At 50.4% G+C, this 12056-nt stretch overlaps 1 protein-coding gene across 22 annotated transcripts in view; it reads right to left on the bottom strand.

Annotated features, from left to right (window-relative positions):
* Zmynd8 (zinc finger MYND-type containing 8) overlaps positions 1-12056 on the bottom strand; it is a 97143-nt gene that overhangs the window by 17787 nt on the left and 67300 nt on the right. For 14 of the 22 annotated variants that reach the window (XM_038329440.1, XM_038329443.1, XM_038329425.1 and 11 more), the window contains 3 exons: positions 10026-10175; positions 6958-7464; positions 2130-2528 (listed from right to left, as the gene is read on the bottom strand). In XM_038329440.1, coding sequence (XP_038185368.1) covers positions 2130-2528; positions 6958-7464; positions 10026-10175 — 1056 coding nt within the window. The other 8 variants (XM_038329446.1, XM_038329447.1, XM_038329442.1 and 5 more) reach the window with 3 other exon arrangements.

The raw sequence follows: 12056 nt of genomic DNA, 5'->3' as shown, positions 1-12056 counted from the left end.
ATGAACGCCAGTGTCTCACCTTGACCAAGCTGGAGCCAGACTCTTGCACTCTTTGCTCGAGTAGGCCCTAACCTTGGACTACAAAGCGAATGCAAACATTGAGAGCTCAAGGCTGTACTGTGTAGGTGACTTAATCCAGCCTCGAAGAGCCAGGTTACCAAAACACACACAGTTGGACACAGCCAATGTCTGAAGATACGGGGCCACGGACTCCCCATCTCTATGCAATTGTAAGAATCAGTCTGGCTGCTCATGGGCAAAACCAGACCATTTCACACACAAACCCTTCTGCTCTCATTCCAGTGTTTAAATTCCCTTCCTCTCAGCTGCTCCCTGCCAACTACCCCTGCACAGGTCCTGCTGGGCTCCTTTCTCACGGGGACAGTACCAGGTTCTATTAATTAAAGTCACTCCCCACCACTTTCATTGAGGGGAGGAATATTCCATCACTTGTTAAAATCTCAGTCCTTGACACTTTTGTAGGTTTGCAGGACTGGGAACTTAACCCAGGGCCTTGGGCATACTGGGTAGGCGTTCTAAGTCTAAACTACACCCATGACTTCCAAAGTCCAACAGTACACAGTAGTCATTAAAATCAACACCTATCACTCTACAAGGTGGCACAACAGGATCACAGTTCACTGAAGTCAGTCCCCGCCACTGTGGCGAGAAGTGTGGTATGTCATGGGTGATCAAAACCAATGCTTAGCCATATTAATGAACGGGTGGTACAGGAGTGCTTTACCAGTCAAAGTGTGGCCCAACCGACCACAAGGCCCGTGGTAGAATCTGTCCCAGACACTTTATGGGGCGGCAGTGTACTGCTGATTAAAACCAGCCCTTACCAGCTGAAATAAACTTTACCAAATCCAACACAGGAGCGACGAGCTGAAAGCTGAGGACTGTACTGCCACCCGGTCTGAGTGCTTGCCTACCTATTTCACTGGCAGGGGCATCCTTTATAGAGACAGAATCCAACCAGGGGCAGTCCCAATCTCAAGCTGGCTCTACACACTTCTATGCCCAGCATCAACCTAGCTCAGTCTTGACCTGCCCAGTTCTTCAGGCTTTTTCCACCAAAGCAGTCGTGAATCCCTGTAGGTGTCCCTGGGATGGGCCTCACACCAGTTCAGTGACAGTTCCTCACTGGGGCGAGCTTGGATGGGGGGAGCATCGGAGAAAGGGTGGGTGTGGAGGAAGTTCCTCTCCCCAAAGAAACCGGGCCCAGATTATTGCTCCAGAATCTGGGTTCACTGATGCTGTCCAGACCCACAAAATGGGTTTAGCCCATCAGCCGTAGGCCAGGGATAGGCGCCCAGCACTGAGGGGAGAGTCGACCGTGCAGCTGCGGTTGCAATGAGTCTGGCTCACCTTCTACACGGAACAGAGCACGAGTTTCTTTAAAGGAACCTTCGTCACCTACCCACTTCACATCCTCTACAAACTTCCCCCCGAAAGGACTAGGGCTTCATTCACGCTCACAAGACATATTACACAAAGATGTATTCATTGCAGCATAGTTTATACCAGGGGGAAAATCCTGAAAGCATTCTAAATGTCTACTAGCAAGGGGATGTTTTCAATAAATCCGAAAATACTATGCAGCAGTCCAAAAGAATAAGACACAGACAGACCTCTAAAACATGCTGATGGGTGGGAGGGGGGAAAAAACAAGAGTGGTACCATTTTTGCTTTAAAAAAAAAAAAAAGAAAGTAATATTTAATGGTATAATAGTATACGATATAAAAACGTGTGTATATGCATGCACTGGGAAAGGATTTTCACAATCACAGAAGGGTGAGCAATGACATGAACAGCGAATGGGCCCACATTCAGCAGTCAAAGTTCTTCATGTGTATTCTGTCCCCTCCGTAAGGACGAGACTTGTGTATCATTTATAAAATGGAAAAATAAACATCTGAAACAAAACAAAAATCCAAGTGAATAGTAAATAGCAAGCCAGTTTAAAAAAAAAAAATAAAAATAACACCATATGAAATGGGTAAGGCCCGCAATGACCATGACACAGAGGAATCAGGGAGGAAAAAAATTAAACAGGGTGGTTTGTCTCCTGTTGATGTGGCAAAAAGGGGGTGGGCGCCACAGAGAACAGAAGGGGGCGAGGTACCTTTCACAGCCTGTCTGGTCTGATATCTTGTCCCCTGGGAAGAGTGAGGTTGCTGCTGCTGGCTCTGCTGCTGGCTCTGCTGTTGCTGCTGCTGTTGCTGCTGCTGGCGTTGTATCTTCTGCATATGCCACCTTTGGGAGGACGTTTGAAACTTACTTGATGAGTTCCACACGACCCGCTGCACGGCCGGGGCAGTCTCCTTCGGTAACAGCGGCCTCTGCTTCTTCACTGGGCTTCCTGTGACGGCGGTGGCTGGAGCTGTGACTGTGACGGTAGACATTGTGCTGGTGGTGGCGGCCACAGTGACGCCAGCCGCGGGTGCTTGGGTGGCCGAGCGGGTGAGCACTGGCGTCTCTGGGGGAGACTGGTTGCCAGCCGCGGTAGACTGTGCCGGTTTACCTATAGGTGCGGCCAGGCAGGCGTGGAAGCAAGCAGAAACTAGATTGGATTTATGAGCAGGGACTTCACGCCATTGGCTAGTTCTGGGTCAAACCCAGTATAGGCAGGCTACTGAAGGAATTCAGAAAGCCCCTTGGAGGCCCAAGGACGAGCACAGCCTCTGTCAGCTTGGAGGTACGCCTTATTGAGAGCAAGCGCACATCGCACATCCCAGATCAAGACGTGGTAAATCTTCTAGGGGAAGAAAAGAGGGCAATAACCAGCCCCGTTTGGAGCAATAACCAGTGGTACAACTGTGAAGATGGGGAGAGCCCAGCCGAGGAGCCGTCCACCAGGTGGATGAGAAACCCTTGGGCTAGAAAGATAACAGGGCGTGGACTCCAAGACTAGGTGGCCCTGATTATCAACTGTTTTAAAAAAAAAAAAAAAAAAAAACCACCTAATCTACTTTCATCCTAGACAAAGTCTCTGGGAGGGGCAGCCAAGAGACATTTAACAAAGGAATTCAGCCCCAGGTCTGAGAACTTTCCCCCAACACATTCAGTCTGAACTTCTGGCCCAGTTTCAGCTTGCTTTGAGATGTTTCTGCCATGGCCCTCCATGGGTAGCACACAATACTAGATTTCTTATCCTGTAATGACTATTGACTTGACTAAGTTTAAGCCTTCAACAGATTTTTTTTTCCCGTAAGAGTTGCTTTAAAAGCCTTATGTCAGGGGCTATGGATGTAGCTCATGGTGGGACACCAACCATCTGTGTGCTACCTGGACTTAATGACATACGTCTGGAGGTGGACAAAGACGGTGATCAGGATGGGAGGATCAGCACAATGGGAAGTCAGTGGAGAAGCTTCTGGAAAACGAGTCAGAGCTAGGGTTCTGAGCTCATTTATGAAGGGGATCCAGCAGTTGTAGAGGTGTCAGCTTGCACTCCACCCCACCCAGGATGCTCAGAAAACACACAACAAGCAAAGGTGGTGGTGGTGGGGTTGCCATCATAGCCCACACTCCTTGGCATTTCGTGAGGACGAAGCTTGCCCTTTTAGGCTCAGATCACCCCGAAAAACACGTCGGTTATTCCGGACAGGACCTAAACAGGCTTTTGGGTCCTCTGAGATGGCTTCCTGTCTGGTGAGCACGGAGCTCCTCTGGAGACCAGCATTCAGTCAAACTGGTGAGGAAGCCGCGGGGTCTGGCTGGCCCTCTTGGCTGACCTGACAAGACACCACATACATTCCGTCTGCCCTAGGTCCGGAAGCAACTCTGAACCTGGCCATTCTACAGATGTAGTACCCAACAAGGGATCCAACGTGAAGAAACTGCTGCCTGTGGCGGCCTGTGTTTCTGCCAGAGACATAAATGTTATTATCACTGCTACTAGCTAGCCTGGCTCACTTGTATTGGCTCAGAAAAGGTCAGCTCTTCTCTCAGGACAGGGGTTTTTGAGGTGCTTTTGAGGAGCATCTACTTGATAGCAGTCTCTTCCCAAAGGAAAACTGTAGCAGAGACAAGAGCTCAGGCCAAGAGTGCTCTGGGAGAGTTTCCTCGGGCTATGGCTTGGGGCTATCAAGAGTACAAAATTTCCTCAAGGGGACAAATTCCAGGAATTTCTTCAATAGTTTCTTCAATGGGGAGAATCCCGGTGTTTGGGGTGGGGTGGTTAGATAGCTCTGGAAATCTGTTTGTCCTAGAGAGCTGGGAGTGCAGACCCATCACTCTAAAGAAATGCAGATTGCCTAGTAGCCCCATTAAATTAAGGAGCCAGAGGTCAGAGTTTTGCATTTATAAAGACAACTAACGGCCCTGGGATGATGGGAACGCCCAAACGGTGGGTAGTCAGGGAGTTCCCGGTGTGAGCACTGGGTCTTCATCTGCCTCTGCCCCAACTCCGGGGTAGAAGAGTGGCTGCGGTCCATGAACCCTTCACTTCAGGACCAGAACACGGCTGTAGACTGCCTCCAACAAAGAGGATCCACCTTACATCTGTGGAGCGTGGAGCATCGCGTGGACTCTGGTTTACATTAGTAAGTTTGCCTCAAGCCTTGGAAAGCTGCTCTGATCATGTTGTATCCTAGAACCATCTTTAACTCCACCTTCTACCATGCACTAAGTTTTCTGGGTCTACAGAAGTTTCCCTTAGCCGGGCGGTAGTGGTGGTGCACGCCTTTAATCCCAGAACTCAGGAGGCAGAGGCAGGCGGATCTCTGTGAGTTCGAGGCCAGCCTGGTTTACAAGAGCTAGTTCCAGGACAGGCACTAAAAACTACAGAGATACCCTGTCTCTAAAATTTAAAAAAAAAAAAAACACCAAAAAACAGAAGTTTCCCTTAGACATCAAAACCAGGAATAGTTCTGCTAGAATGCTTTTGATCTTTTAAAACTATGAATTCTGTTAGGAACTATGCTTCCCTTTTTGCTCTCACTGCCAGGAAGCTCACAACCAAAATGGAAACTCTGTTTTGTTTGGTTTGAGACAGGGTCTGATGGAGCCAAGGGTGACCTTGAACTCCTAATTCTCCCGCCTGGGATTAAAAGTTTATGTCACCAGGCCTACCTTAGTACATATTTGCATATAAAACCTTTCCCCAAAGCCAGGGCAGAAGGCAAGTCAATCAAAAGGTGTATTTCGGGGCTGGAAAGATGACTCAGTGGGTAAAGACACTTGCCACCATGAATAATGACGTAAATCGTTCTCTCTCTCTCTCTCTCTCTCTCTCTCTCTCTCTCTCTCTCTCTCTCTCTCTCTCTCTCTCTCTCTCTCTATCTCTCTCTCTCCCTCTCACACGCACACACACTCACACGTGCGCACACGCACACACACACTCACAGCCTCTTTAAAAAGAGCGGGAGATTCTCCATGTCACAGGAACACAATCCTCACATGGAGGAAGCTACGCCGACCGAGCAGTAACAGGACTGCTTGCTACCTCCTTCCCACCCCAGATAGACTTCTGAGGGCTTCAACAGGCCTACGCATTAGCTCGAGCATGCTCTGCCTTCTCCACCTTGCTCCTCCCTATCACAGGTATCTCAGTCTCCCTTCCTCGGTCAGCCTCGAACTCACAGATCGGCCTGCCTCTGCCTCCCAAGTGCTGGTATTATAGGAGTGTGTCACCACTACTGGGTTCTCTTCCTTGGTCAATAAATCTGTCTTGATTAAGAGCTGAGGTTCCAAGCTGCCCAGCTGGGCATCCAACAGAGAAAAGGTTCTCGGCACAGCAAGACAACATGGGCCACCAGGCTACAAGAATATGTGTGTGTGTGTGGGGGGGGGGGACAGATTCATACCTTGCTCCTGGGTTACAATGAGAAATTGGCTCCTGTCAGAAACTAAGCACAGTCCAAAATGACACCTAGCTAGGTGTCCCTCAAGAAGGACACCCAGCTTGGTGGCTACCCTGTAAGGTGTATTTAAGTGATGTCATTCTGGGCCCTGGCTAAATGCTGTTGTAGGAGTGTTCTGGCCACCCACCTGCCCAGCCAAAACCTTGCTGTTGCTCAAGCCCTTTTGGAGAGGTTGCCAGCATGCAGACAGCAGAGGGTGCTTGCCTATGGTGCTCATCACAATAGCAACAAGCCAGAAAAGATTCAGGCTATGGTCCTCAGGCAGGAAGGTTTTGCCCACTAGGGAAAGGCTTGTTTGATGGGCAAGTGCTCCTGCCATCTAGTAGCTAAAGGTAAGAGTTGCACCTAGACCACTTTCAATGCAAAAGACAAAGAATTACTGAGAATCCCAGGGCTTGGGTACAAAGAACAGACTGTCCAGTGGGTGCCAACTAAGGTCTCTTCCACTTTCAATGCCCCAAGAAGCCTTGGTACCATGACTAACGGATTCCTCTCCTAAGAAGAAAATACACATGCAGGGCACGAGAAGAGGGGACAATGAATCTAGATCTTTCTACTGAGAGCCTTGACCCCTAAGCCCAACCCAAATGTCTGAATGTTGTAAAAGGCGGTTACCTAGATGGGGCGTGTAGCTCAGACAGGTTCCGAGGCCATGGGTTCAGGCACCAGCACCTTAAAATTGGGCTTAGTGGCCTGTCACATGGGGGGTAGAGGCAGAAGAATCCAAAGCTCAAGGTCATCCTTGGCTATATAATTCAAGGTCAAATTGAATGACATAAAGCCTTAAGCAGGCAGACCTAAGGCTAAAATGAACTTCACAAGAAGCAGCTACAAGTGACAGTGGACTCATCTCTGTGTTGAGGATGGAGCAGACCCATGTGCAGGTCATGCATGGCTCTGGCTGTGCCAGCTGGGGACCGAGATACTCCCTGCCACACTGGGCTTCGCAACCACGCAAACTCAAAGTGTAATAATAGTTCAATGGTAGAGCACTTGCCTACCACACACAAGGTCCTGAGTTTGATCCTCACATGCCAACAAACACTAAACAAAAGTCACCAACTGGGGACTGTGTATGTGACTTACCATCCTGCTTAGGTGATGGTACCTTGGGCTCCTTCTTGTTTTTGCGACCCTCCCGCCCAGAAGGATCTTCTCCTAAGTCTATGACAAGTTCACTCTCTGAGTCTGAGTCCAAGCCCAAATGCACTGTGGGGGAATCCGTGTCATCTTTCCCCTTCAGCTTGTCCTTTGTAGGGTGAGGCGATGGCTTTGCTTTCTCTGAGTCCTTCTCGGGCTCAGGGCTGGCCTTGTCCTTGGCGGGTGCAGGCTCTGCCTTCTCGCTGGCTGGCGAGTTACTTTTCGCTTCCTCTTTGACCTCCACCGGGTTTGTGGGTTTGGGCTTTTTTTTAACGGCAGGGGCGTCTTTGTCCACCCGACTCCCCTCTTTTTCTTCGGGGTCCTCCGGCTCATTCTTGGGCTTCTGTTCCTCGTCGCTGACGTACTCACTGTCGCTGCTCTCTGACTTTTCGGAGTCCTCTGAATCGCTGTGCTCCACGGCTGTGTAAACGTCCTCGGAGATCTCATTGATGCCTGAGGTAGAAAAGAAAACACAGCTGAGCCACGCAATAAAGACAGGAGTGTCGTTCAAGTGGCATCACCATCTTGGTGGGGGCAACAAGGAAGAGGACTTGGGGGGGTGATCAAAACCCAAAGAAAGTAAGGGGGGGACCAATGGATGGCCAGGTTTAAGTTCAGTCTGCAACTCTGGTGCAGAGGTATGAGGGTCCAGAGAAGCCAAGCATCTAGTCACAAAGAAAATCCACTGGAAAGCAAACAAGCCCGGGATCCTGACCAAGCACTCCTAAGAAGTGTGAACAGGCAGGCTTCTACCTGTGTCTAGGGCTCCAGAAGGTCAGAGCCTTAGCTGCTGAGCATGGACTGAGCAGCCCGTCTGCCCTCACACTTCCCATCTGGGCAGCACTGGCTTGCCTGTATGCATTGTCTTTTTGCCTTTTTTAAAAAAATTAAAATTCTCTCCCCGGGTCACAAGGGAAGAATTTCCACATAGGCCTCAAGGTGGTAGCTTCTGTGCAAAGAGCACAGGAACCAGCCTTTCAGGGATGCTGGGGTGTGAGGAGCAAGCAGCAGTTGGCAAGGGCAGAATCTGCTGCACCCCTTAGGTGGGGGGCAGGTCTCCAGATGACCGGGTGCCCAGCCCTCCAGCTGGCTCCCTGAGCTGCGGCAGAGCCTCAAGGGCTCGCTCATCTGAATGCACTGTCCCTTCCGCTCACAAAAGGGGGCAAGAGGAAAGCACACCTGTGCATGTCTCCCAGCTAAGGAGACAGAATAGCAGGTGTCACGCACACCTGATGCATGCTTCCAGCTCAGGCAGAGATAAATAAGGACAAATAAACCCAAAAGAATGAAAATCCAATCAACTCTTCATACCACCTTCACTCCAGTGCAATGGCTCGGCCTCTGCCGTGATCTGTACACATCAAAGAAAAACTCAGGAAGGACAAGGGCCATACAGAGTCAGGACACTGGCGGATGGTCAGGAGAACTGCTGGAGTGTGGTATCTGCCTCCCCCAGGGTCCAACAACCACGCAAACATGAGGTCTGGAATGATGGCACAGTCAGAGGCTTGTGCTACTGGTAGGCTAGCATTGGGGACAGGAGCTGTTATCTATGGGACCTTGGGAAAATGAGCCGCTCTTAAGCCTCAGCGTTTCCATCTGTTAAGATGGAGCTGAGGATTGATTATACAGCTCCCAGAGTAACCCAGACACAGGGCTCAGCAGAGTCTGGTAGGTCCAGGAGGGGGCTGGTCAATGAAGGAGGGAAAAGGTTTTTTATGATTATTTTTATTGTGCTATACATTTTTCTCCCCTTCCCTTCAGAGGAAAATTCTTACTAGCAATGATCGAGCTTTAAGGAAGGCTGCAAGCGACACCAGAATGGCTGACTGCAGTCCCCACCTGTCAAGTGTCCTAATGGGACAAGGACCCTAGCAGGGAGAGCCATGCTGCTGGCAGCAGACACCTTAACAGGGACCCTGGTACCATCTCACTACTGAAACAATGGTCCCTGCGAAATTGCCATTTCCCCAGTGACTTCCTGAAGGTAAGGCTGATGCCTGGCACCAACCAGAGAAACTTGTCTGTGGGAAAGGGATTTCACACCATTCTGACAGCATGCCAGCACACCTCACAAGAGCTGAGACAATGATGGACCACTAACGGGAGAATCATATCTTCATCAGGACTGCTTAGGTACTCAAACTTCTGGCCTTCTAGTTAAACGTAAATATCCTATCTAGGATCTCTGTATTTGTTCCTCTTCCCAATGCAGCCCCAGTGAATAAGCCTCCCTTCTCTGCTTGTCACTATTACTCATTTCCTTAGAAGACAGGGGTCAAGACTCAAGAGCCAGAGATTTGATCCTAAAAAGCCTAGAACTCAGTGATATCCCCAGACAATCCTAATTACAGCTCCCTTCTCACTGAAGGACCCAGGGCACCCACTGACACCAAAGACTTCACCTCAGATGACCCTTGCTACTGGGGCCTACTATCCATCACTCTTCCTCAGTCCCCCCAGATTAATTTGCTACCTCAATCAGTATTCCAGAACATAAGCTATTTATATGAAGACTGGCTTCCACGGAGAAGGCAAATCCCTATAAAAGGATCGCTCCATTTAGAGGCTTCCGTAGAGGGCAGGGACCACCACCCAAGGTCCCTTCTTTGGGACAAGAAAGAAGGAGGCCAGCCAACAAAAAAACAGAGACTTCCAGAAGATGAGATGGGGGCACACACCTGGAGGGGAGGTTTGGGCCTTATAAGAGTCATTCAAGAACAATGTTATGACATCACTGAGTTTGGGGGGGAAAGTCAGGCAAACTTGGAAAACGGTTGCTTTCTTCACATTTGCACCTGAAGTTCCCAGGCTTCCTCAGCCGGAATTCTGAAGGCCCTTTAGGAAAACCAACTAGCAAATCTGAAATAATTCTGGTGTAGAAACACAGTCATTCCAACCAGCCAAATAGAGGCCCCCCAGCAGCTGGTGAGACCGCAGCAAGCCACGCCTTCTATCCAGGTGCATCTCCGAGGGAGAATAGTGCCCACAGCGCAGGCAGGCAGGGGACGCACCTAGTTGTGCTTTGCAGCTCTCTATGGTCTTGTCCAGGTTGAGCTGGAACCGGCTCCGAATCTGCCGCTTGGGAGAGATGAGAGGGACGGGGGCCGACTGCTGGACCGACTCGCTTAGCTCCTTCAAGTCCATCTCAGCTTTGCTTCGATCTGGAAGACACCACCATATCCTCGTCAGAACAGGCACCAGGGGAACAGCAAGCACTACCCAGCACTCAGGTGAGCAGGGTGGTGAGCGTGTTCTTATCATTCAACCACAACAGTATACCCAGCTGCCCAGAGACCAGGGCGCAGGCGCAAGGTAACAGGAAGCACATGGCATGCTTACTTCCTCCCCCAGAACAACTGAGTCTAGAGAATGCTGATCCTAGCTGGTGGTAACGTTTGTGATCTCAGCTGCATTGAGAAAGCTGCTAACAATCTATCCAATCTCAAAACAAGAGGGAAACACCTGCCTGGCCAGAGCATGGAGACAGCTTCCCTATAGCAAGAGGCATGGCACCCCCCAGAAGACACCCTGAGCATGGATCACTGCCATCTTTCACTCCCAGGCCAGCTGAGGCTTGAACAGACAGGAAGTAGGGGACATGTCCTTTCTAGCTCAGTTGCCAGCACCCGAGGCAGGTGGAGAGAGGCAGAGGCTGGCTCTCGTGGTACTGACCTGGGCCAAAAGGTCTTCTCAAATAAGAAAAGGAGTTCCTTGGGCTGACACTCAGTCCTGGCTACGTGTGCCAAGGGCTGGCTGCACAACCAGCTAGACCAGCTTTCTAAGGGCTGGTGGATTCACTGTTTGAATGGTTTCCCACTTCTCCGCACTGCGGAAGAGGAGAGGGGGAAGTGGAGGTGGCTGTGGAGGTTCAGAACAGAGGGAAGACCTGCAGGTGGAGCTCAAAGTCCTTCCTGGCCTGCTCCCCACACCACCCCCTCCCGCTGACTCCAGACGTGGGTCAGAATCCCATCAGGGATAGAGCCACTTCCTACCGGCTCTGCGTTCCCTTCATGCTACCACAGGCTCAGGGCCTCCGCTGCTATTAGAGGCCATCTAGAAGGGACCAGAGAGCTGGACAAGAAGGGCTGTCACAAGGCCTTCACCAGTTCCTCTTTGGTTCTGACCTGAGCCACTCCCTCCCCATAGCACAGCATTCTCTAACAACAGGCAGCTCCCAGAAGCCCCTGTCAACAAGAAGCCCCAAACAGCTCCAATTCACGCATCGCCCCAATGAAGGACCCACTGTGAGACGATCCCCCCCACATGAGACCACACACACACACACACACACACACACACACACACACACACGCACCTCAAGGTCCCCGAAGGAAGGGAAGGAATGGAACATTCTCATAGCAAGTGCAGGTGTCACCTTTGAACGTCAAGACAAGCGGCCCCGCGGGTCTGTGTGGGCACAGGTGTTCTTGAAAGCATCGAGGATTAGCTGGAATCATGGAAGGGATTTGGAAGGAGCAAGTCCTGGCCTGCAGGTCTCCCCTTGCTTTCTGGACCTCGCATCCATCTTTATGACCTCTACACATGTTCTTAAGAGCACATACAGAGGCATGCTTCAGGGGCTTCCAGGAAGGGAGTGGTTATTTAATCTACCAGGAACAAAAAGGAAAACTACTTCCTGACACCCACCTTAGGCTCCAAGCATCTGAAGCATTACCTCAGGTGGCTCAGGAGTGCTGGGCACTCAGGGCCACGTGATCCTATCCTCTCTGTGAGTTACAGGCAAGGAGACAGAGCTGGCTTGACAGTATAAATGCTCTCAACTTTACCCTGAGGCAGGTGGGTTGCAAGTTCAAAGCCAGCCTGACCTTCACAGCAAACAGGGCAGCCTGGACTACTGGGTGAGCCTATATCTCAGACTAAACACTGTAATACTACAATGCAAAATACCCCCTGCATTTTACAAAATTATAGGCTTCCCTGGCCAACAAATTATTATATTTATCCAAACTATTATTATTCATCTCATGCATCAGGGCTGCGGGGGGGGGGGCGCCTCAGGCCTAAGATCAGGCTTCTGGGGA

The sequence above is a fragment of the Arvicola amphibius genome, chromosome 5 (genome assembly GCF_903992535.2).
Source record: "Arvicola amphibius chromosome 5, mArvAmp1.2, whole genome shotgun sequence".
Classification (NCBI taxonomy): domain Eukaryota; kingdom Metazoa; phylum Chordata; class Mammalia; order Rodentia; family Cricetidae; genus Arvicola; species Arvicola amphibius.
This window is presented reverse-complemented; position numbering and strand designations above follow the sequence as displayed.